Below are 20,684 nucleotides of genomic sequence, written 5' to 3'. Positions count from 1 at the left end.
CAATTTTTGGAGTTTGTCCAGAGGAAGGAGCACTCTTACTATGGCTGAGTCCAGAGTCAGGCCCAAATAGTCCAACTTTGTGGACAGAACCAGGGCAGACCTCTGCAAATTCAGAATCCAGCCGAACTCCAGCAGAGTTCATATTGTGATCTCCAGCTTCTTCACCAGAACAGAAGGAGACTCCGTCCGCAGAAGGAGATCGTCCAAGTAGCCCAGTACCACGATCCCCCGTTGGCGTAGCAAGGCTAGCACCAGAGCCAACACTTTTGTGAAGACCCGAGGAGCAAAGGCGAGCCCAAAGGGTAATGCCACAAAACTGATAATGTTCCTCTCCCACAGCAAAGCAGAGAAAATGCTGGTGACTGGCACATATTGGAATATGAAGGTAGGCATCCTTGATCTGACTGAGGCGAGGAAATCCTCGACGCAGGGATGCCACTGTTCGAATGGGCTCCATTCTGAACTTCTGTATACACACAAAGCAGTTTAGCGCCTTGAGGTCCAGGATTGGACGTACTTTGCCTTCCTTCCTTGGGACTTTGAACAGGTTTGAGTAAAAACCCTGAAAACGTTCCGATGCCTGAACAATCACCCCTTGAAGGAACAGGTCTTGTACCACCCCAAAAATAGACCCTGTAACCCGGTCGGGGGACAGGCGCAGGTTGGAAGGAAAAAACCTTGCTGGGGAACAAGAGCAAAATTTGATCTTGTAGCCTGACCGAATGGCTTCCTGGACCCACTTCTCTTGTACCAGGGAAGTTCGCGGCTCCGGAAACCAGTGAAGACGTCCCCCCACCCCCAATATGGGTGAGGGCGCACCTTCATGCACAAGCAGCCTTGTCCGCAGGTCTGGAGAAGCCCGCTCTCGGCTTGCCAGACGAGGTCCATTTGGATCCGCCAGAGGAGGTCCTGAAAGGCTTCGTGCCCTTGTCAGTCGCCCCTGAGGGAAGCCAAGAAGGAAGGTCCACGTCTATGATAGGGTTCCTTGCCCTTAGTAGCCTGCGGAAGAAAGGTACTCTTCCCACCCTGTGAGACCTTTAAATGAGGTCATCCAGGGCAGCTCCAAATAGGCGATCTCCTTGAAAGGGAAGATCAGTCAAGGCTTTTTTAGAAGTCTGATCCGCAGACCAGCATTTAAGCCAAACGACATGCCGAAGGACCACCGCCAAAAAAGAGAGGCGAGCCATCAGAGGAGCCGCATCCAAAGAGGCATCACAGATAAATTGCAGCCCCTGGAGCAGCTGGTGCGCCAGCTCAGCAAAGGCAGGGGGGAGCTGTTCTCCCTCCAGGTCACAGCGTAGGAGCTTAGCCCACTCAGTCAGAGTTTGCGACACCAGGGCAATGGTAAATACCGGCCTCATCGCCGAACCAGCTAAGGTGTACACAGTGGAGTACCAACGGGAGGCGGTGGTCCGTCCTGGGTGCCACACATTAGGGGGTGTCAGGGAGCACCAGGATGACACCCGGAGCCAGCCGCTGGACTGCCTACGCCGCTCATTGACACAGGAGAGCGGAGCAGGAGGAATTGCCGGAGGTAACTTTGCTAGTTTATGAGCAGGCGACTGGTTGCTAGGACCCCCCAGCAACCAATCACCTGCTCATTAATTAGCAAAGGTAATTCCGGCAATACCCGCTGTTTTTTCAGGGCTCGTGAGTCTCTCTCTTCCGTTCTGCCATTCTACCTCCAAATAAGGTAGGAAGGGGAGGGGGGCTTTGTATTGTAAAGGGTTCTATTGGGGGGGGGAGGGGATTGTGTAATGTAAAGGGTTTTATTGGAGGGGCTGTGTAATGTAAAGGGTTCTATGGGGGGGCTGTGTAATGTAAAGAGTTCTATTGGGGGGGCTGTATAATGTAAAGGGTTCTATGGGGGGGGGGCAGGGGCTGTGTAATGTATAGGGTTCTATTGGGGGGGCAGGGGCTGTATAATGTAAAAAGAGTTCTTATGGGGGGGCGGGGGCTGTGTAATGTAAAGGGTTCTATTTGGGGGGGGCGGGGGCAGTATAATGTAAAGGGTTCTATAGGGGGGCGGAGGCTGTGTAATGTAAAGGGTTCCATAGTGGAGCGAGGGCTGTATAATGTAAAGGGTTCTATGGGGGGGGGGGTGGGCTGTGAAATGTAAAGGGTTCCATGGGGGGGCGGGGGCTGTGTAATGTAAAGGGTTCCAATGGAGGGGCTGTACAATGTAAAGGGTTCCAATGGGGGAGTGGGGGCTGTGTAATGTAAAGGGTTCTATGGGGGGGGGGGGGTGGGCTGTGAAATGTAAAGGGTTCCATGGGGGGGCGGGGGCTGTGTAATGTAAAGGGTTCCAATGGAGGGGCTGTACAATGTAAAGGGTTCCAATGGGGGAGTGGGGGCTGTGTAATGTAAAGGGTTCTATGGGGGGGTGGGGGCTGTGTAATGTGAAGGGTTCCAATGGGGGGGCTGTGTAATGGAAAGGGATCCAGAAGTACAGGAGTTGTGTAATTTAAAGGGGTCCAGAGGTACAGGGGATGTGTAATGTAAAGGGGGTCTTCATACATTTTACCAGCAGTTATAGCTGCAGTCCTATAGATTTATTTTAGGTTGTGCGTTTTTTCTGCATTTTCTGAAAGCACACCAAAAGTCCGGAATGTTGCATCTTTGGCGCACTTTCAGAAAACAGGAAAATAGAGGGGCGTGGCCGAGCTGCGGATGTGAGAGGACGTGGAAGCCGCTAGCTCCGCTGATCATCCTGTTCACGATCCTGTACGGCAGCGGACCCGATCTCCTCCTTACCTCTGGGGTGACTCCGTGATCCTCTAGACGTCGGGGCACATCGGGTGAGTGATCAGTAGCCATGTCCAAGCGGGGAAAGGACGGCAAGGTGGCTCCGGCCGTTTCGGCCCAAGATGGCGGCTCCCAGCAGCGTGCTTCTCAGAAGGAGAAGCTGCACAAAAACTTTTCGCCAAGCCTGGGACCCGTGATTCTCCCGCGACCGGCGGGTCGGCACTGACGATCTCCCCTGGTTCACAGTCTGGCGCTGATGACACTGTGCCGTTGGGGGATTTTTCACGCCAGCTTGTGTATTGGGAGGCGGCTGGCTTGGAGCAGGCCCCAATGCATTCCTCTCCATCCCCTGATTCGGAGCCCACCCTGCGGGACATCATGGCGGCTGTGACAACGTGCACTACTTCCATCACGGCCCTGACAGCTGAAATAAAGGGGGTCAAAGCCGAACTGTCCTTTATGCGCCATGACATGCAGAAGCTCAGGGAATGCACGTCTGCAGTGGAGGGGTGCGTGAGCTCCTTGGAATAGGACATGGCGCCCCTGCAACGGGAAGTTAAGCACACTGCCCTTCTTACCGCTCAACAAGCTGCCAAGCTGGATGACCTGGAGAATAGGATGCGCCAAAACAACATCAGGGCTATTGGCATTCCCGAAAGAGCTGAGGGTAAGAACCCTGTGACCTTTATTGAACGCTGGTTAACATCTACCTTTGGGCAGGACGCTTTCACCGCCATGTTCTCTGTGGAACGTGCGCATCGGGTCCCCATGTGCCCCCTCCCCCCGGGCGCCCCTCCGCGTACATTTATCTTCAAGCTCCTTAACTATAAGGATAGGGACATTATCCTTACTAAAGCCAGAGAAATGCAGGGGCACCTGAAGATTGACAACTCTAAGATTTCACTGTTCCCTGACTATTCTGTAGAAGTCCAAAAGCAGCGGGCGAAATTTGTGGATGTGAAGAGGAGACTCCGTGACCTCAATCTCCCATATGCTATGCTGTTCCCCTCCAAGCTTCGCGTAGTTGCCAGAGATGAGGTACTGTTTTTTGACAAGCCTGCTGCTGCTGCTCAATGGCTTGACGCTAATGGTGGGGTGCTGCGTGCTGCTGCCTCTCCCAGACGCGGGGCTCCGTGCCAACTCCTGTGAAGCAATTTGTCCCCTGGAATGCTAACTATTTTGAATTGGGAGATCCCTGGTTCCATCCTGTCCTGATGTCCGGCTGTTGTTCTATGTTACCGTGACTGGCGGACGCTGTCCGGCTGCACTGCCTGTAACTGTTTTTACCATGTTCGCAGTTTTTGAGGAGATTGCTGTGGCATCTGCAGTCCCTCCCCGGATTCCCCCTCTTTGTCCTGGTTGGACGTATCCCATTGACTGGTCCTTGTCCCTACACGTGGCAGACGTGTTCCCCTTCCCTTCCTTTTTCACCCTTCTCCGTTGGATTGTGACTTTGATTTTGTTCTCACCATGCATACCGCATCAACCCACTGCATCACTACTGGCCTGGATTCCACCAGCTCCTGCTTCATTTTGGGCCCTGCATATCTCCTCTTCTTCTTGCCTGGTCGAGTGTCCTGTTTTCTTGGAGTTCCTGTGCTCTGGGGTGCCCTCACAGAGTTTCTTGTGGGTGCTCTGTCTTCCTGGCATACACCGGCGCGTGTACAGGCTGCATATCCTGATTACATTGCCCTCTCAAGACCATGGTTGACACTGTTTGTATAATGACCTGGAATGTTCGGGGCCTCGGTGACCCTGTTAAACGGACGGCAGTCCTCCGGAATGTTAAACGCCTGCGGGCGGATATTGTTTGTTTGCAGGAAACCCATTTGCCTCCGCATACTGAGCCTAATCTAGCTCCTAGAATGTTTAGTCATCAATATCATTCTCTGCATTCCAGTTATTCTAGGGGGGGTCTGTATTCTCATTAGACGGGAGGTGGGGCAACTCGGACTGACGGATGTGTGGCGGATGGGGCATCCTGAATTGCGGAAATACTCCTGTTTCTCGGCTGCTCACTCCGGGCTTTCAAGGATTGACATGGGGTTGGGCAGTGACTCCCTCCTACCGCTGGTGGTCGGGGCGGATTACGAGCCGAGACTGGTCTCTGATCACTCTCCGCTCTGGGTCCGCCTGGTCCTTCCTGTGGGACGGAGCAGACCTCTCTGGAAACAACTCGTTTTGGTTGACGCTTCTCCCCAGCCCTGATCCTTTGCCGGCCCTGCTGTCGGATTTTTTTGCCCGTAATTTACATACAGCTGGGCTGGTGGTGGTTTGGAATGCTGCTAAGGCATTTATGAGAGGTCAATTTATACAGTTCATTAACGGTATCAAAACTGCTACCAAGGCCTGGGAAAATAAAGTACTGGAGGAAGTGTCTAGGGCGGAGGGGGCCTATGTTGCAGACGCTTCAGACGCCACTCAGAGATCGTGGTTGGCTGCCCAGTCGTTAGCTAAAATGGTATAGGTTCAGCGAGCCGAAAACAAGCGTTTCTTCTTGCAACAGAGGTACTTTGAGGAAGGGGAAAACACGGGCCATATGCTGGCTTTGTTAATCTGGGCACAACAGCCTTCGGCCTTTATACCCATGATTAGGGACTCCCAGGGGGTGCATTGGCATGCCACGTCTGATGTCGGGAGAGTGATGCCTGACTTCTTCGCTGACCTCTATTCTTCCAAAATAACAGCTAGTACTCGGGAGATTGAGGATTTTCTGGATGCCTGTGAATTGCCCAGACTTTCTGCCTCGGATGTGGCTATGCTTGATGCTCCCCTCACGGGGGATGATGTCCTCGCCGCTTTAAAATCCACTCAGCATGGTAAATCCCCGGGAGCGGACGGTATTCCCTCGGAGGTCTATGGGAGGTATGCTGAACAATTGGTGCCAGCCCTGCTCCAGGTTTATAATGAGGCACTTCGTACTGGGAGCTTACCGGCTTCTATGTCTGAAGCGATTGTGGTCCTTCTACTTAAGCCCGACAAGGATCCCTTACAGGCTGATTCCTATAGACCCATATCCCTCCTTACTGCGGATGTAAAAATTTTAGCCAAAGTTCTGGTGACACGACTCTCTCACGTTATACAAAAAATTATCCATAGAGATCAATCGGGATTTATCCCTACCAGATCGACTGCGCTGAATCTCCGACTCCTATATTTAAATCTCCAAATCCCGGTGGATAACCCGGGAAATCGGGCTGTCTTTTCACTGGATTGCGCTAAGGCATTTGACAGTGTTGAATGGACGTACCTGTGGGCGGTCCTGAAACGGTTTGGTGTAGGGGAGACTTTTCTCTCCTGGGTGAAGGTGCTGTACGCGAACCCGACGGCTAGATTACGAATCAATGGAGAGCTGTCTGAATCCTTCTGTCTGTATAGGGGGACCAGACAGGGCTGCCCACTTTCTCCATTACTATTCGCCATGGCGTTAGAACCCTTGGCGGCACGGATCCGGCCCATTGCCCAGTCCGGTAGTTGATTTTAGATCTCAAAGGAAAAATCCAGTAGGAAAGAAATTACTATCTAAAAAATTTTGCCAGGACCAAAGATCCCAGCAAGGAACTAGGTCCTTACTCCTGACTAGGCAGAAAAAAACAGTGACTATTGCAGGGAGAGGGAGTATACCCCCTGGGACTGCCCATGGGTGTTATCAGAAGTTTGTTTCTGCCTAGTGTCCTCTGCTTCTGTAGGGGCAGTATAACCCAATGGTCAAGAATGACAGTAGCTGTGTCTGGCAGTAAACAAAAGAGAAAATAAGATTTAACATCTTTGACTACACTATTCTATGAGTGGCGTTCAAACTGGGACTTTTGAGTTTATATAATAAAAAAGAACAAATTTCAAGGAGTGAAAACTGCATTTATTTTTCGACATACTCCCCTGCTACATTTATACACTAATGCCTGTGAAGCTTTGGCATACAAAGATTTGTCAGTAATCCTCAACCATCCTAAGACAGCCTGCTTTACTTCGCCACAGAAAGATTTGCCTGTTGTGCAATTTCAGGACTGGTTATGCATCGATTATCCATGATCAGGCTTTCCATGCGCTGAATGTTTACAGAAATGACTGATGTGGGCTGAGAACCAGCGCAGCAGGGATCATCATTGACAAACGTACTGCCATCTTTGAAACGTTTAAACACCACTCAAATGTCTTACTGCAGCTCAGCGTCTCATCATCATACTGTGCTTGAAGTCTTCTGTAGTCATCCACAGGTTTTACGCCTTCGTTCACAAGAAACTTCATCACCAGACACTGTTCCATGCATGCACTAACACTATTGTCTACCATCTTGATTAATGATCTCTGGACTGGCCTGCGACATGTGCACTGCCTATCAGTAATAGGACACACTTGCCACTTACTACTGCGTGTAGTACCGCCATGCTAGCATCCCTTTTTTTACTTACTAAAATGAAAAGGCCAAATTTTACTTAAACACCCCTCGTACTTCAAGTAGTTCTACAAGGGCTGAATTCCTTCCATTTATCCAGAATTCCTTCCATTTATCCAGAAAGGGAGGACCATTCAATGATTTATGCCTTGGGTCATCAACTTCATGGCATAGATACAAACATAACTGAAAAGGTATTTTACCAAAGCCGGATCGCTGAAAGCTCTATTCTGGATTGCCTTTTTCGGTTGCTAAACTCTGCCTAATAATTAATACTTTTAATCTTAAGGGCATCCTCAGGGCCAAATATTATACTACATTTGTCAATACCAGCTTATGGCGCAAAGTCTACATAATGTATCATTAGACAAATTTTCAATTCACAATACATTTTGGCCTACATTTGTGGCCCTGATAGGAGACATGAGAAATTAGAAATATACCATACCTGATCTTTTTCTTGAAATTTTTCAGTTGGACCAAACTGCAATAAACCCATGCAACTCAGTTTTTGAAGCCCCTGAAACACTGAGAAGACATATCGCCTATGGAGGAAAAATGTAAAAAGATAAAAGCAGAAACTTATTACCAAAACCACTATCGTTTGTGGCAGACTTTTTCTTAGTATGTGCAAAATGTATCTACCCCTCCCACTTCAGCTTTTATTTCATGTCAGGTAGTAACTGCTGAAAAATAAAGGCAAGATCCAATATTATCACATACCTTTTGTACAGCAGCTGTTGTCGCATTGGTCTTGGTAGGTGTCTGATCAAGGTGTGCTTTTTTATTGGATCATTTAAATAATCCTCAAGGTTGTCAACCTAAAATATGCAAAGCAAAGTAAAATACAGAGGATGAAACAATTAAAGTGTAACATTTTTACAAATTGCCTGTTAAGGGACAACTGCACCTTTGTTACATCAATCAATATTGTAATGAGCCTAGCACACTTATTAAAATTAGCAGCTGCTCCAGATGACGTCAAGAGTGACGAAACGCGATGGGTGGGGCTTGTTGGCTTACTTCAGTCTAGGTGGTTACAGACTGTGGAACGCAGATTGATTGTCTGGATGTGCTTACAGCTCATGTAATACGAGCATGTTTTTAAATGTGAGTAGCTACTTGTGTATGTTCGATTAACTTTTTATAAACTATGTCACGCTATGGCTGTTGCTCAGTTTAGATTTCCTTAAATTTGTACGTGGGATGGAGGTATAAGGGAAGTTTAAAGGAGAAGCTGGTCCGATCTTCTGAAATTATGCAAAGCGGTGCTGACATTACAGCTGCAAGAAAAAGTATGTGAAACCTTTGGACTGATATGGATTTCTTCACAAATTGGTCATAAAATGTGATGATCATCTAAGTCACAACAATAGACAATCACAGTCTGCTTAAACTAATAGCACACAAAGAATGAAATGTTGCCATGTTTTTTTATTTAACACACCATGTAAACATTCACAGTGCAGGTGGAAAAAGTATGTGAACCCCTAGACTAATGACATCTCCAAGAGCTAATTGGAGTGAGATGTCAGCCAACTGAAGTTCAATCAATGAGATGAGATTAGAGGTGTTGGTTACAGCTGCCCTGCCCTATAAAAAAAAAAACACACAGCAGTTCTGCGTTTGCTTTTCACAAGAAGCATTGCCTGATGTGAATGATGCCTCGCACAAAAGAGCTCCCAGAAGACCAACGATTAAGAATTGTTGACTTGCATAAAGCTGGAAAGGGTTATAAAAGTATCTCCAAAAGCCTTGCTGTTCCATCAGTAAACGGCAAGACAAATTGTCTATAAATGGAGAAAGTTAAGCACTGCTGCTACTCTCCCTAGGAGTGGCCGTCCTGTAAAGATGACTGCAAGAGCACAGTGCAGACTGCTCAATGAGTTGAAAAAGAATCCTAGAGTGTCAGCTAAAGACTTGCAAAAGTCACTGGCAAATGCTAACATCCCTGTTAGCGAATCTACAATACGTAAAACACTAAACAAGAATGGATTTCATTGGAGGATACCACAGAGGAAGCCACTGCTGTCCAAACAAAACATTGCTGCACGTTTACAGTTTGCATTAGAGCACCTGGATGTTCAACAGCAGTACCGGTAAAATATTCTGTGGACAGATGAAACCAAAGTTGAGTTGTTTGGAAGAAACACACAACACTATGTGTGGCGAAAAAGAGGCACAGCACACCAGCATTAAAACCTCATCCCAACTGTGAAGTATGGTGGTGGGGGCATCATGGTTTGGGGCTGCTTTGCTGCGTCAGGGTCTGGACGGATTGCTATCATCGAAGGAAAAATTAATTTCCAAGTTTATCAAGACAATTTCCAGGAGAACTTAAGGCCATCTGTCTACCAGCTGAAGCAGAAGATGGGTGTTGCAACAGGACAATGACCCAAAGCATAGAAGTAAATCAACAACAGAATGACTTAAACAGAAGAAAATACGCCTTCTGAAGTGGCCCAGTCAGAGTCCTGACCTTAACCCGATTGAGATGCTGTGGCATGACCTCAAGAAAGAGATTCACACCAGACATCCAGACAATATTGCTGAGAATAAACAGTTCTGTAAAGAGGAATGGTCAAGAATTACTCCTGACCGTTGTGCACGTCTGATCTGCAACTACAGGAAACATTTGGTTGAAGTTATTGCTGCCAAAGGAGGTTCAACCAGTTATTAAATCCAAGGGTTCACATACTTTTTGCACCTGCACTGTGAATGTTTACATGGTGTATGCAATAAAAACATGGCAACATTTCATTCTTTGTGTGTCATTAGTTTAAGCAGACTGTGATTGTCTATTTCTCAACCAGCTGAGATTCGCACCATCTAAAGCAGGCTTACAATTTTGCCATGGTCTGCTTAATCAACTCTGTCACTTAAAACCAATCAAAATCGTGACCGCTGACATCATCTCTAACTGAGGCTCCTGTGGAGAAACAAGTACACAGAAGTACTATCCTGTGCTCTACAAGTATCAAAATTTGGAGAGAGGGTAACGATGGCCAGTTTCATTCAACCTATTTCCTCTGAGCTAAGCCGTCATTTACTCACACTGGTCTAAATTCAGACTACTGCTAGACTAAATGGTGCTCACACATTATAACCCCACCACTTTCGTTGGCCATACACTGATCTATAAACCAGCAGAAATTCTAGCAGCGAATGGCCTTTTGGCACCCTACTTCTAGACATCCGTTGATCCAAAAACTGGAGGAGCCAGCTTGATAACTATTAGGCGAACGGTGATTGCGGCCAATTAGCCACAGTCCTTACTTAGCAGTGCACAGCGGGAGACTTTTCCATTTTTTTAGTGTAGCTGAATGAAACAATCTATTAGTGTATGGCCATCTTTAGTCCAGGATGAAGGACCACCCATTGCCACCAGAGAAGAGACTGGACCTGTGCCATTTTTTGAATAACCAGAGGACTGCAGGAATAAAACTATGAAGAATAAATATATAAAAAAAATACAAGCAAACCAAAGCATTGATCATTATTACATATGGAAGCAAATGGAAAATAAGAGTTATCCATTCTAGCAGTGTTTAGAGTAGTGTATATGAGTATTTACTCATATGTATGTGTGAACAGAAGTCAATAATTCAGGCATTATGTAGAAAACAGTAAAGATCAGAAGTCCCACAACAGCAGAACAGTGTTAATTTCGTCAACGAAAACGTTTTCGGCACCGTTTTCGTCAACGGCATTTTTCAAGTGACGAAAACGAAACGCAAAGTATAGCACGTTTTCGTCAAATGAGGACAACTATGACGAAAATCAAATCCGTTTTCATTAACGAACGAAAACAAAACGAGAATGTGAGGCAGGGACGTTTATCCAACTTCCGTTTTTTCACGGAGCTCCGCCTGCTTCCGCTCCCAGCAAGCGATTGTGTGGCGTCTGGCGTGGCGTGCCCCGTGACGTCTGACGTGATGACAAGAAGAGAGTCGAGACCAGTCACCAGAGCACTGCAGCACTACAGCCAGGCCTCCGGAGTCCCGACCCGACTCACATCACACGACACAAGACGACCACCCAGGCATTGGCACCCACCACATCCAGAGCAGAGCACCCACTGGCACTGAGTGAGTTACAGCCAACAGCCATTACTGCCTCGTGCCTCCCCTCAGACCACTGGCATCCGCCATCCAGGGCACTGTATGTGTTTGTGTGCATACAGGCCGCTGAGGCCTGCCCATCCTGTTCAGACCGCCAATCCAGCACTGTGTGCAGCATGGTGCACAGCACAGCAGCCTTAAAACAGGGCTCCACTGACCACCGCAGCCATCCAGGGCACTGTGCATTAGGCCATCCCTTAGACCTGAGACCACCATCCAGCACTCTGAGCACTGTGTGCACTGCAGGCAGCAGCATTACAGGCCTCCTCTCTGACCTGACCACCGCAGGCATCCGGCACTGTGCAATGCATACAGGCTATCCCTTAGACCACCATCCATCCAGCACTCTGTCCATGTCCAGCAGCATTACAGGCCTCCTTTGACCACCGCAGGCATCCAGGGCACTGGGCATTACAGGCCATCCCTTAGACCTGAGATCACCATACAGCACTTTGCATTACAGGGCATCCCTTAGACCTGAGACCACCATCCAGCACTGTGCATTACAGGCCATCCCTTACACCTGAGACCACCATCCAGCACTGTGCAGCAGCATTACAGGCCTCTTCTGACCTGACCACCAAACAGGCATGCAGGGCATTACAGGCCATCCCTTAGACCCGACCACCATCCAGCACTGTGCATTTTACAGGCCATCCCTTAGACCTGAGACGACCATCCAGCAGTGTCTAGCAGCATTAGGCCTCCTCTGACCACTGACCACCGCAGGCATCCAGGGCACTGTGCATTATCTACAAGCCATCCCTTTGACCTGAGAACACCATCCAGCACTGTGCATCACAGGCCATCCCTTAGACCACCATCCAGCACTGTCCAGCAGCATTACAGGCCTCCTCTGACCTAACCACCACAGGCATCCAGGGCATTACAGGCCATCCCTTAGACCTGAGACCACCATCCAGCACTGTCCAGCAGGCAGCATTAGGCCTCCTCTCACCACTGCAGGCATTCAGGGCACTGTGCATTATTTACAGGCCATCCCTTAGACCACCATTCAGCACTGTGCAAGTGTGCAGCAGCATTACAGGCCTCCTCTGAGTCTGACCTGACCACCGCAGGCATCCATCCAGGGCATTACAGGCCATGCCTTAGACCGGAGACCACCACCCAGCATTGTCCAGCAGCATTACAGGCCTCCTCTGCTCTGACCACTGTCATCCACACAGCACTGTCATCAAGAGAAATGTCCGCGACCGCGTCTGTGACTGGTAGGAAGAGAAGAGAAGATCTATGGGTGTATTTTAAATTTGATGCCAAGGACAAGACCCCTTGCAAACCATGTGGAGTGGACACTAACTGGTAAAAGTACAACAAACTTTAAGTGTCATTTGCAGACAACTCATCCCGAAATTCATACAAAGGTAAGCAGTGCATACCCTTAACTCCACTTTTGTATATTATAAGGAGACAACTTGTAGCTGAGTGAGAGAGAATGCAAAATCAGAATAACTTGAATTTTCCCCCCTAATTTAACCCCACAGGTACAGAAAACCTCAAATAATGGACCAAGTCAAGCCAGTGCACAACAGCAAACTATTTACACTGCTCTTTTAAGTGCTTCAAAATACAAAATTGACTCTAAGGAACAACAGGCCAGGGAGGAGGCCATAGCAAGATGGATTGGGCGCTCCGGATTACCAGTCAGAACGATTGAAGATGAGGACTTTGTTAGCATGATGGAGACAGTAGATAGAAAGCTGACTGTTCCAAAGAAAACTAAAATAAGCAATCTGATTGACAAACAATATGATGATGAAAAACAAAAATTCAAAAAGAGACTGACTGCTGCTCTGAGAGTATCTATTTGCACTGATTTGTGGATCTAGAAAGGACTCTCAGCTTCATTCCTTGCTATAAGTGCATGCTACTTTTGTGTTGAACAACATAACCCTGAACACATATTGTTGGCCCTTGAACAAGTAGCCCACCCACACACTGCACAGTCAATTAAAATGTGTGTGGACAAATGCTTGCAAGAGTGGGACATACCAAAGAGGAAGATCCTTACAATGATAACAGACAACGGGAGCAATGTGGTGGCAGCATTTAAACAAACCGCAGCAGCAGAAGAATCACCCAGCTCTAGTGAGGAAGACTCCCCCATGACGGAAAGTGACTCTGAGGCGGAGTCTGAAATTGATGATCTGCGGTGAGCCAATTTTAATATTATTTTACATGACACAGTTGACACTAGTTAATTATCACATGGATATGAGATGATTTATATGGGGGCACTAGTATCTTCTCTACTCTATGAATGCATCTTTGTTATTTTTCCAGTAGCCTTGTGTAAAAGTATTCCCATAAGATGTTAAATGTTAAAATAATAGAATGGAATAGAATGGAACAGAAACCTTTTCTATACTTTATGCTTATTTGGCTGTGTTCCACTGTTAGGTACCAACAGATCGACATGGACCAGACACCATGTGTGGTGCATACCTTACAACTTGTGGTCCACATGTTGCAGACGGAGGCAAGTGTGAAGATAAAGCAAGATCAATAGTGAACCTCTTCCGCAAGTCTTCCATTGCAACACAGAAGATATTGGAGCATTGTGGCCTGACCCTTTTCAATGACTGCCCCACACGCTGGTCAAGCACATTCAACATGATCGCAAGACCCCTCAAACTGAAAGAGTCAGTCTGCCAAATCGCAAACAACATGGGATGGGACAGCTTGCTCCCTAGTGAATGGCAAAAGCTAACATCAATGCATGACCTACTGCTGCCTTTTGCAGAACATACTAAAACCCTCCAGTGACAGCATGTCCCTGGCTGTCCCTGCTCTCTTTGATCTACTCAGCCACCTTGAGACCTTGCCACAATTGCACAGAAAATGAAAGGGAGTGCGAACCAGCGTTTTGCTTCATTTTTAGATCCAACAGATGAAATATTCTCGCAACTTGCAGCAGCTGCTTGTTTTGTCAATCCTACTGTCTGTGAAACCCTTGTTGATGTGGCAGATCATGAGAATATTCAGGAATTGCTTAAAAAGGCAGAGGATTATGCGATAAGAAAATCCACTTCGCCCCACACGCAACATAATTAATTGTCTGAAGATGACGTGGAACTAGTGGAACAGGAGAATATTGAAAAATCGTAGGAAGCTAAAGAAGCACCAGCATCCACATCTAAGCAGCCAATCTTTCGGTTTCTTTCTAAATGCTGCAGAAGACCCAGGCAGAGAATCTCCCCAAACAGCATAAAACAGCAGATCAGAAAATATAAGGAAGAGCTTTCGCATCAAGTTGAGGAGACAACACTGCAACAGATGTTTGGCTGTCAAAGAGTGACACTATTTATCACCAGCTAAAACCTTTTGCTTTAGACCTGCTGGCTATGCCAGCTTCTCAAGCCTTTTCAGAGAGGGTATTCAGTGTCACAGGTGACCTCTCTAGAGGCTGGCGGAATAGAGCAAGGGTCATTTTGGCACAAAGTGCTTTCCTTAAAATGAATCGAAACAAATATAAGTGTTTTATTCTTGTTATTTCTATTTCTATAGGAAGCATACCCAATACTTGTGCTTCAACAACAGTTGTAATTGTCAATTCAATTCATTGGAAAAATGCACACAGGCTACAAATGCCATTAGTATGTGGAATAATAACAACCACCACTTAACTCCTCTCTCTCTTAGCATTGACAAATGTTACAATAGAGAAAAATATCACACTAATGAAAAAGAAAAATATATCAGTAACGGCCAAAAAGGGCAGCCTTACGTCGGGGTCCTGCTGCAGTAGTCTTTTTAGTGTAATATTTACCTCTATTGTCATTGCGAATGCTGAGACAGAAATAGAAGAGAGGAGTTGATAAAAAGTGGTAAGTCTGTTATAATTCAGACCCTAATGGCATTATTGTAGACTGTGCAAATTTTTATTGAATACATCTGAGAATTAGAACTGTTAAAATAATAAGCTGACACTGTAAATGGGTTCTTATTGTAGAAATAAGCATTACTCTCCTCAAGTTACAGTATTGGTTTATTATGCTGTGCCAGTGCCAGACTGGCAATGACAGTACCTGTGCAGCTGTTCTTGGATGGTTGAGGCTAGGGCTGGGCGATAAAACGATAACGATATGTATCGCGATAGACACGTGATCGATATCAATAAAAAAATTGTTCGATAAAACGTTCGATATTTTTCCTTAAGCAGTCTCACTCATAGCGCTGCAAGTCGGCTTCTATTCCTCCTGCTTTTTCTCTTTTTTACAGTTGGAAGTTGCCGCCTACTTGCTCGGAGGCTATGATTGGATAGCGGTTAGGTACTGATTGATTTTCATTGGGACTTTGGAGGCGTTTTTCGATTGGTCCTGGATTCATTTCCGGTTCATCCGAGGTACGCTTCCTCTGTCCTTAGCAATGTGCGGTTGGCGCTACCGGTGGGGGAGGCGATTGGCTGGATCAGACGCCGCTCCTCCCTTTCCAACTCTTGCAGCCATTTAATGGGGTGATCGGCGGTCCTGAACCACGCCCCCTGATGACGTCACGCTTTGACGAAACCGGTAGGGGAACGGTGATCGTCCGCCCTGTGTATACCCTGTAGTGTCCTCCTGTTTTACATCGTAGGAGACCGGGCTGCAGCTACCGCACCATCCATTCAGAGATCCCCGCAGGATTTTACCTGGATGTGGAGGTCACATCTTTTCAACTTATCACCTGAGCTTCTGATTGGACTTTTTCCTCTCCACGGACTCTCCTTCTACTGTTTTTTCAGTACACTCTGATACATTGTGGAAATTCATCTATATATATATATCAGTGATTGCCTGTTTTTGTGTTTTCCATCAAGCGCTGCATACTTCTGTTTTCATTTTTTCTTCTTCGTCGGAAGCAAACAGAGGACGCGAAGCAAGTATGGTTGTGTTGACATTTTATTGTCTTAAGAACTGAGGGGATTATGATCAGAGGAAGGTTAAGTTTAAAATAAAAATGTTTAAATGTAACATTTTTCTCCTGGTCCTTATTTTAAATGGGTAATAAAAAATATCAATAATTATCGATATCGACCGATATGAAACACTGATATCGTGATACAGTTTTCAGCCATATCGCCCAGCCCTAGTTGAGGCAGGAAGTTGTTCTCTCTGAGGATGTTTTTGTACCATTCTTTATTCATGGCTGTGTTCAAAATTGTGAGTGAGCCCCCCCCCCCCCCAGCCCCCCACTCCCTTGTTGGCTGAGAACTTAGCAACCCCCCCACAGTGGTCTCAGGACACTCTCACGATGGTTTACTGTTGCCATGAGCATGACACAGGACTGATGAAGTGAGCTGATGCTTATTTTTTCTTCCCTGGAGTCTCTGCAGCTGTTCTTGGATGGTTGAGGCGGGAAGTTGTTCTCTTCTCTGAGGATGTTTTTGTACCATTCTTATATACGTCTGTGATAACGCCCTGGAGGGCGAAACGCGTCGATGCAATTTCCGGTCCTACGCTTGCTATGACGTCATTTCTGGTAGCGGTGGAACGCACGCCGGGACCAAGGGAGCCCCGAGCGCACCGCGATCTGAAAGATCTGCTATACCAGCCGAATGACATAATCAGCCTGTTTTTTTCTCATCAAATGCGAGTGACCCATTTTATGCTCTTCTGATTAAATATTTATCTTATCAGTATTACACTATTGTGAGCCTTTCCTTCCCTATATCCTGCTGAGTACTCGTATTGGAGGTCCATTTGTGGCTCTGACCAGTCTAAAGGATATTGCCTGGATTCCTTACTGGACTAAGCTTGGTTGACCCTTACACAGTATTGTCTAGGGGTCCAATTTGTCTGGTAAGTTGAACATCCTGGGGGAGAGAATATTCACTGTTTTTCACAACACAGTGGCAGCATGACTTTGCACAGACTTTCCAGCACATAAGCACCTTTTATGAACTATCCTTCACTGGCTACCTGCTGAAGCACTTTGGGATTTATATGTTATGTTTTGAAGGACTTTTCTCACCATTATATTGATTTTTATCTATTGATATCAATTGCACAGGGTGTATTGGACATCTGTCTCGGATTTTTATATATTAGCGAGGGTGGACAGAAAGGCCGTGAGAAACGGAATGTAATTGGAGGGGAAGAGAAGATTTGTGTGTTTGGTGAGCGTGATACCCAAATACTTGATGCCTTCATCTTGCCAGCTAAAGGAATAATTATTGGCGAGGGACCTTCTAGTTTGAGCATCAACCCCCTAAGTCTAAAATATATGATTTGGTAGCATTAACCTTATAAAAGGACACTTCTTGGAATTGGGACAACAGCTTCGAGACTGCTGGCAGAGAAAATGTGTTATTTTTATTGGGTTGTAATAAATGACTTGCTGGAATGTATGAATATTTTGGTCTTATCCCTAAGATGATAGGTTCTCTTCAGTCACTGCTATTCGGGCTGTTTATTATGGTGTAAATAGAATTGTAATATATTTCATATATATATATATATTACCTTGTAGCTGACTTGAACTATTTGGATGAAGACTGAAAGGGGCAAACAGAGCAGGATGTCACTAACAACCACCCAACCAGATCCAAAGTCTGAGTGAAAAGAGGCAGGAGGCACGCACCTTTTCCAAGACTCTTCATCAACATATACTAAAAGAAAAGCAGTATTGCAAGAGAAGTTTAGTAAATTACTTTGACAGCCATATTCCAAAAAGGCATATGTACAAATAATCCCATATTCCAAACCAACAACATGTAATTCACTGCAATATGTATATACACATACATTTCCCCTTGTTTTATCCCTTTAAAGTAGCACTAAATTGTAAAACAAAAAAAAAAAAATTGATTATGCATTCTTACCTCTGAAAAAGTACCTACTCCAGTTCTCCAATGTTTTTATTTTTATTTTTTTGCTGCTGTGGTCTGACTTGGGATGTGTCCATAGAACAGTACATGACCACAAAGAACGTTAATTGCTCATTCCAAACAAATGAAAGTGTGGGGGAGAACATTACAAGGAGGCAGAAAAATGCATTATGAAACAATTTCCTGAAAGATAAATTACAAGGCTAATAAGTAGTGAATGTGTAGGGGTCATGTTTGGAGAATAGGGATATAATTTAGTGCCACTTTAAAAGATCCTGCAAGAACAGAAAAATAGAATTTTTGTAAGAACTTATCGTAAAATTCTTTTGAGTCCTCTGACAGATGCAGCCTCTTCCAAGTTTCATCACTATTGGGTAATGGCGCCCTCTGCAGGAGCATGCAACATAGTGAAACTTCATTAAAAAGCTTTAACTAGACACACATTAAGGGCTGTCCCTCTCGACATTACCCTCAGACACTTAGAGCTTACTAATCAGTTTTGTAGCAAGCAGTACAGGAAGACAAACAACCCCTAAAATAAAAGGGGCGGGGCTGCGTCTGTCAGAGGACTCAGAGAAAATAATTTTATGGTAAGTTCTTACAAAAATTCTATTTTCTCTTACGTCCTCTGACAGTCGCAGCCCTTCTACACGTTCTTCACTATTGGGATGTCCCAAAGCAGTGCAGGTGTGAGGGGTGGGGAAAAAAACACAACCAACAGAACGGCAACGTGCTAACAAGGCCAGAACAAAACGTGGCCAACAGGGCAACAAAACGTGGCCAACAGGGCAACAAAAGCTCAGCCAACAGGAGCTAACCCCAGAACAACAAATCCACCCAAAGATGACAAAAACATGTCTCTTCAGCAAACCGCAGCACACAAACTTTGCGGCCAAAAGGAAGCATCCGAAGATGCCATCACGTCAATCTAGTAGAATTTTGTAAAAGTGTGTACAGGCGACCAGGTCGCCGCTTTACACACCTGAGCCACAGAAGCCTGATGGCGAAAAGCCCAAGAGGTACTCACTGCTCTAGTACAGGGAAAGGAGGAACCTGACCCTTGAATGAATAGGCCTTAACAATAGTCTGTCTGATCCATTTAGAAATGGTTGCAGCGGACGCAGCCGAACCCTTCCGAGGTCCCTAAGGAGGACAAACAGGGAATCAGACTTCCTAAAGGATTCCATGGACGACAGGTAAACCCTGATCGCCCGAACCACAACCAACGAATGCAAGGCAAATTCCTTGGGATGCTTAGGCTTCACACAAAGTGAAGGAAAAACAATATCTCCATTGAGGTGGAAGGCAGACACCACCTTAGGCAGAAAAGACTGGTTGGGTCGAAGGACACCAGACCATTAATAGTCCCCAACGCAAAACGTTGCTCCACACCTTTCTTGCAAGAAAGCCAGGACCCTTGCCACCGAAAAGGAGCGAGGATGCAACCCTTGCGACTCACACCAGGCAATGTACGCCTTCCAGGTACAATGATAAATCTTCCTGGAAGTAGCCTACCAAGCTCTCAGCAAGGTAGGAATAACAGCTTTAGAGAGACCCTGTCTCTCAACACCTGGCCTTCAACCGCCATGCCGTTAAAGCCAGAGACCGTAAAGCAGGGTGGAAGATCGGCCCTTGAGACAGCAGATCTTCTCTCAGAGGTAGCCGCCAGGGAGGCTCGACGACCATCTTTATGAGGTCTGTGCACCAAGACCGACGAGTCCAGTCTGGGGCCACCAGAAACACTTGTAACCATTCCAACGCCAACCTGCAGAGGAACCCGGACAAAAGTTGAATCGGGGAAAAGCATAAACCAGCTAGTACTGGTGCCAACCAGGCACCACCAACGCGTCCACGGCGTCTGCTAGAAGATCTTGAGCCCTGACCACGAACCTTTCCACCTCTCTGTTGAGACAAGACACGAACAGCGAACGGATCCACGTCCGGAGTCCCCCATTGGGCACACAGGAGCCGAAAACACATCCCGATGTAGGAACCATTCCCCCGGATCCAAGGAATGGTGACCAAGAAAGTCTGCCTGTTAGTTCTCCACTCCCGGAACATGAACAGCAGAGATAGCTGGAACATGCGCCTCGGCCCAAATCAGAAACCCGGCCACTTCCTTGGCCGCCCGGGCACTCCAGGTGCCCCCTTGATGATCGATGTAAGCCACAGCCGTGGCAATGTCGGACTGAACCCGAACCGGGAGGTTGTGCAGCCGAGGCGTCCAAGGAGCAAGCAGAGTTTGATCGCCCAGAACTCCAGGACATGGATCAGAAAGAAGATCGATAGACCGCCCAACAGGGGAGATCTCAACAGGAATTCGTCCAGATACCCGGGTACCAGGAACAGGGGTGAATAAAAGACCCCAAAACCTTTCCTGCTGAGTAAACGGCACCACCACTTCCAGCGCAAGCGGAGCCAGCACAGCCTCCCTGGGAGCCCACAAACGATCCCGGAGATAAACGGAGACATGATGGAAAAGAACCTGTCTCCCGGGCGAGACTGAAATACGGGCTTGGACCCTGAACCCATGAGTCCTAAACCAGAGACGCCCAGGGTTCTGGAAAACAACGCAGACTGTCCCCCACCCCCGAAG

The 20,684-nt window shown here is 46.8% G+C and overlaps 1 protein-coding gene across 1 annotated transcript in view; it reads right to left on the bottom strand.

Moving 5' to 3' along the window:
* GTF3C1 (general transcription factor IIIC subunit 1) overlaps positions 1-20,684 on the bottom strand; it is a 360,695-nt gene that overhangs the window by 202,772 nt on the left and 137,239 nt on the right. The window contains exons 16-18 of the mRNA XM_082260707.1: positions 17,724-17,869; positions 7,865-7,962; positions 7,590-7,686 (exon numbers count right to left, since the gene is read on the bottom strand). Coding sequence (XP_082116833.1) covers positions 7,590-7,686; positions 7,865-7,962; positions 17,724-17,869 — 341 coding nt within the window. The remainder of the gene's footprint in view (positions 1-7,589; positions 7,687-7,864; positions 7,963-17,723; positions 17,870-20,684) is intronic.

This window comes from Pelophylax lessonae (genome assembly GCF_965119305.1).
Source record: "Pelophylax lessonae genome assembly, chromosome: 6".
In the NCBI taxonomy this organism is placed as follows: domain Eukaryota; kingdom Metazoa; phylum Chordata; class Amphibia; order Anura; family Ranidae; genus Pelophylax; species Pelophylax lessonae.
Note: the sequence above shows the minus strand (reverse complement) of the source record. Positions and strands in the feature narration are given on the sequence as shown.